Raw genomic sequence first — 5,000 nt, 5'->3', positions numbered from 1 at the left:
AGGTAGGCGGGTGCTGCTGGTATCTTCCTACCAGGTAGGCGGGTGATGCTGGCATCTTCCTGCAGGCTAGGCGGGTGCTGCTGGTGTCTTCCTACCAGGTTGGCGAGTGCTGCTGGTATCTTCCTACCAGGTAGATGGGTGCTGCTGGTATCTTCCTACCAGGTAGACGGGTGATGCTGGTGTCTTCCAGCTAGGTAGGCGGGTGCTGCTAGTATCTTCCAGCTAGGTAGGCGGGTGATGCTGGTATCTTCCTACCAGGTAGGCGGGTGATGCTGGTATCTTCCTGCCAGGTAGGCGGGTGCTGCTGGTATCTTCCTACCAGGTAGGCGGGTGATGCTGGCATCTTCCTGCAGGGTAGGCGGGTGCTGCTGGTATCTTCCTACCAGGTAGGCGGGTGCTGCTGGTATCTTCCAGCTAGGTAGGCGGGTGATGCTGGTATCTTCCAGCTAGGTAGGCGGGTGATGCTGGTATCTTCCTACCAGGTAGACGGGTGATGCTGGTATCTTCCTACCAGGTAGACGGGTGATGCTGGTGTCTTCCAGCTAGGTAGGCGGGTGCTGCTAGTATCTTCCAGCTAGGTAGGCGGGTGATGCTGGTATCTTCCTACCAGGTAGGCGGGTGATGCTGGTATCTTCCTACCAGGTAGGCGGGTGCTGCTGGTATCTTCCTACCAGGTAGGCGGGTGATGCTGGTATCTTCCTACCAGGTAGGCGGGTGATGCTGGTATCTTCCTACCAGGTAGGCGGGTGCTGCTCTCATTCAAAAACACATCAGGAGACGAAATAAAGGAAAATAAGTGTATAGTTCGTGTGACTGACCTGTTTCTATAGCAACTGCCATTAGGCGCCAGGCCAGTAAGTTGATTCATTGTGACAGACTGCTGGTTTTGTGTTTTTGGGGCCTGCAATCCCAAATGGCAGCCTATTCCCTACATAGAGTAGTGCTTTTGATCAGGGTCCTGGTCTTATGCGTAGTGCACTACATTATATAGTGATCCATTTGGGATGCAGGTGTTATTTCTCCTCCAGCCTCATGCCTCCATGTCAACCACTATTCTACATGACTAATTTAGAGTTTGGATGCAATTTGCCGTTCACATGAAATAACAGAGTATGTAACGGCACAGTTGTGTACTGTGAGCTTCGTTATTGATAGACTTTACACCTGATAAAGGATTTGTTATTGATAGACTTTACACCTGATAAAGGATTTGTTATTGATAGACTTTACACCTGATAAAGGATTTGTTATTGATAGACTTTACACCTGATAAAGGATTTGTTATTGATAGATTTTAAACCTGATAAAGGACTTGTTATTGATAGACTTTACACCTGATAAAGGATTTGTTATTGATATACTTTACACTTGATAAAGGCTTTGTTATTGATAGACTTTACACACGCTGAAGGATGTGGTGCCGAAGAGGATGATGTTTTACATGCTCCTGACCAACTGTGCTATTTTGCTCGTTTTTTCGTTGTTTGTAACTTTTTTTAAACATATTTTGTACATAATGTAGCTGCTACCGTCTCTTATGACAGAAAATAACTTCTGGATGTCAGAACTGGGATTGCTCACCTCGAACTGGAATAAGCTTTTTTCCTTTAACGAGTCCGACGAGAAAGATATACTGCTCTCCAGGGAACAGGCCCCATCATTTGTGTGAAGAAAAGACGGAGGAAAAGAGGACGCAGATCGGGCTGCCTTCTGAGAACCCATAGGCGAGCGAGTAAACTCCCACTGCCTTCCGTTCTACTTGCTAACATGAAATCATTGGAAAATAAAATTGATGACCTACGATTACAATTATTCTACCAAGAACTAATATCTTATGTTTCACCGAGTCGTGGCTGAAGGACGACACGGAGAATAAACAGCTGGCTGGGTTTTCCAGCACCGACAGAACAGAGAAGCTACGTTTGGTAAGACGAGGGGTGGGGTGTGTGTCTATTTGTCAATAACAGCTGGTGCGCAATGTCTAATATTAAAGAAGTCTCGAGGTATTGCTCGTCTGAGGTAGAGTACCTTATGATAAGCTGTAGACCACACTATCTACCAAGAGAGTTCTCATCTATATTATTCATAGTAGTCTAGACCGATGCTGGCACTAATACCACACTCAACCAGCTGTATAAGGCCATAAGCAAGCAAGAAAATGCTCACCCAGAAGCGGCACTCCTAGTGGCCGGGGACTTTAATGCAGGCAAACTTAAATCAGTTTTACCTCATTTCTACCAGAATGTTACATGTGCAACCAAAGGGAAAAAAACTCTAGACCATCTTTACTCCACACACCCAGAGATGTGTGCAAAGCTCTCCTGCGGCCCCCATTTGGCAAATCTGACCATAATTATATCCTCCTGATTCCTGCTTACAAGCAAAAACTAAAGCAGGAAGTACCAGTGACTCGCTCAATAGGGAAGTCGTCAGATGACGCTGATGCTACACTACAGGACTGTTTTGCTAACACAGACTGGAATATGTTCCGTGATTTATCCAATGCCTCCCGGATAGGATTCCCTAGACCCACCCCAATTCGCATACCTCCCCAACAGATCCACAGATGACGCAATCTCAATCGCACTCCACACTGCCCTTTCCCACCTGGACAAAAGGAACACCTATGTGAGAATGCTGTTCATTAACTACAGCTCAGCATTCAACACCATAGTGCCCACGAAGCTCATCACTAAGCTAAGGACCCTGGGACTAAACACCTCCCTCTGAAACTGGATCCTGGACTTCCTGACAGGACACCCCCCAGGTGGTAAGGGTAGGCAACAACACATCTGCCAAGCTGATCCTCAACACTGGGGCCCCTCAGGGGTGTGTCCTTAGTCCCCTCCTGTATTCCCTGTTCACCCACGACTGCGTGGCCAAACATGACTCCAACACCATCATTAAGTTTGCTGTCGACACAACAGTGACCGACAACGGTGAGACAGCCTATTGGGAGGAGGTCAGAGAACTGGCTGTGTGGTGCCAGGACAACAACCTCTCCCTCAATGTGAGCAAGACAAAGGAGCTGATCGTGGACTACAGGAAAAGGCAGGCTGAACAGGCCCCCATTAACATCGATGGTGCTGTAGTGGAGCGGGTTGAGAGTTTCAAGTTCCTTGCTGTCCACATCACCAACGAACTATCATGGTCCAAACACACCAAGACAGTTGTGAAGCGGGCACGACAAAACCTTTACCCCCAGGAGATTGAAAATATTTGGCATGGGTCCCCAGATACTCTAAATGTTATACAGCTGCACCATTGAGAGCATCCTGACCGGTTGCATCACCGCCTGGTATGGCAACTACTCGGCATCTGACCGTAAGGCGCTACAGAGGGCACACCCCAAGATACTTGCAGCTGTTATTGCTGCAAAAGGTGGCTTTACAAGGTATTGATATTGGGGGGGGGGGTGAATAGTTATGCACGCTCAAGTTTTCCGTTATTTCTTGCTTGTTTCACCCCCCCAAATATTTTGCATCTTCAAAGTGGTGGGCATGTTATGTAAATCAAATGATACAAACCCACAAGAAATATATTTTAATTCCAGGTTGTAAGGCAACAAAATAGGAAAAATGCCAAGGAGGGGGGGGGGGGGGATGAATACTTTTGCAAGCCACTGTATGTGCTGGTATAATCAGACACCCTCGGGACGAGGAGATAATTATTACTTTGTCCTGGCTTCTGTGTGTGTTAGGGTTCTAGCCCTACCTATCCTAATGTCACCTGTACCTCTCCAGGTATGACCAGACAGCCTCGCGACGGGGAGATAATTATTACTTTGTCCTGGCTTCTGTGTGTGTTAGGGTTCTAGCCCTACCTGTCCTAATGTTACCTGTCCCTCTCCAGGTACGACCAGACAGCCTCGCGACGGGGAGATATCAGGGGTGGATTACAACTTCGTCTCCATAGAAGAGTTCTTTTCCCTGGAAGAGTCTGGAGCCCTGCTGGAGAGTGGCAAGTTCAAAGGTGAGTATTGAAATGAATACAGTATTGAAATGAATACAGTATTGAAATGAATACAGTATTGAAATGAGTACAGTATTGAAATGAGTACAGTGTTGAAATGAATACAGTATTCGGTAGTGTCATGTCTTTGGCTATGCCGGATTAAGTGATATGACATGCTATTCTATAAAATCCTTTCTCTGTAATTAATATTACCTGATTAAGATAATCACGTAAATATAATTAACTAGAAAGTCGGGGCACCACGAAAGAGTGTTTGTAGAGCTGTTATCGTCCGAATAAACTCTTAAAGACCTAGTAAAAGACCTTAAAGACCTATCTTCACGAAACCTGGCTAACAAGTTGAATCAGCAATATAAAATTGTGTTTAATTATTTATTTACTAAATACCTAACTAATCACACAGAATTACATATACACAGAATGAATCATACATTGATTACAAATTATGTCATAAAGGAAAACGTCCCTAGCGGACGGAACAGATATGACAGCTGGTTACACAAAGATACGGGGGTTGGGTTTGAGTGAAAGAGCGAGAAGACTGAGGAATAAAGGGAGAAGCTAAGTCTCTATCGGGCCGTAGTCAGCTACTCTGTCGTAAATACAGAATCTTATGCATTCTAAATTACCGCCCGTTTGGAAAAGGAAAATGCAATAAATATTTACTCTGAGCTGCGCTTCAGTAGTTTTTGTGCTAGACGGGATACTTCGTCCGTCCTTTCCTTGCCCACGTTTACAGCTGCTGTTGCTAACTCAACGGTTAGGATGTCTCACTTCTTCAATTAATAAGAGTTCAAAGTTCATACCATTCGCAACCAAAGCTCACGCTCAGGTTGGCTTAGTTCTGTAGTTGACATGTTAGTCCTTTTAACATCGTCCTCACGTCCTCGGAAAAGGAGGTTACATTTTCATCAAGGGCTTATATAGTGGAGGAAGAGAAGGGTGTGTTTTATAGTTTATAACCCATGTCCCTTCACAAGAGCGGGCCACTCATTGAGCAGAGCCCTAACCTTATGAAAACCCAA

General features: G+C 45.6%; 1 protein-coding gene across 4 annotated transcripts in view; it reads left to right on the top strand.

Moving 5' to 3' along the window:
* magixa (MAGI family member, X-linked a) overlaps positions 1–5,000 on the top strand; it is a 179,088-nt gene that overhangs the window by 62,041 nt on the left and 112,047 nt on the right. For all 4 annotated transcript variants that reach the window (XM_031794855.1, XM_031794854.1, XM_031794853.1 and 1 more), the window contains exon 4: positions 3,853–3,972. In XM_031794855.1, coding sequence (XP_031650715.1) covers positions 3,853–3,972 — 120 coding nt within the window. The remainder of the gene's footprint in view (positions 1–3,852; positions 3,973–5,000) is intronic.

This window comes from Oncorhynchus kisutch, linkage group LG17 (genome assembly GCF_002021735.2).
Source record: "Oncorhynchus kisutch isolate 150728-3 linkage group LG17, Okis_V2, whole genome shotgun sequence".
Taxonomy (NCBI): domain Eukaryota; kingdom Metazoa; phylum Chordata; class Actinopteri; order Salmoniformes; family Salmonidae; genus Oncorhynchus; species Oncorhynchus kisutch.
This window is presented reverse-complemented; position numbering and strand designations above follow the sequence as displayed.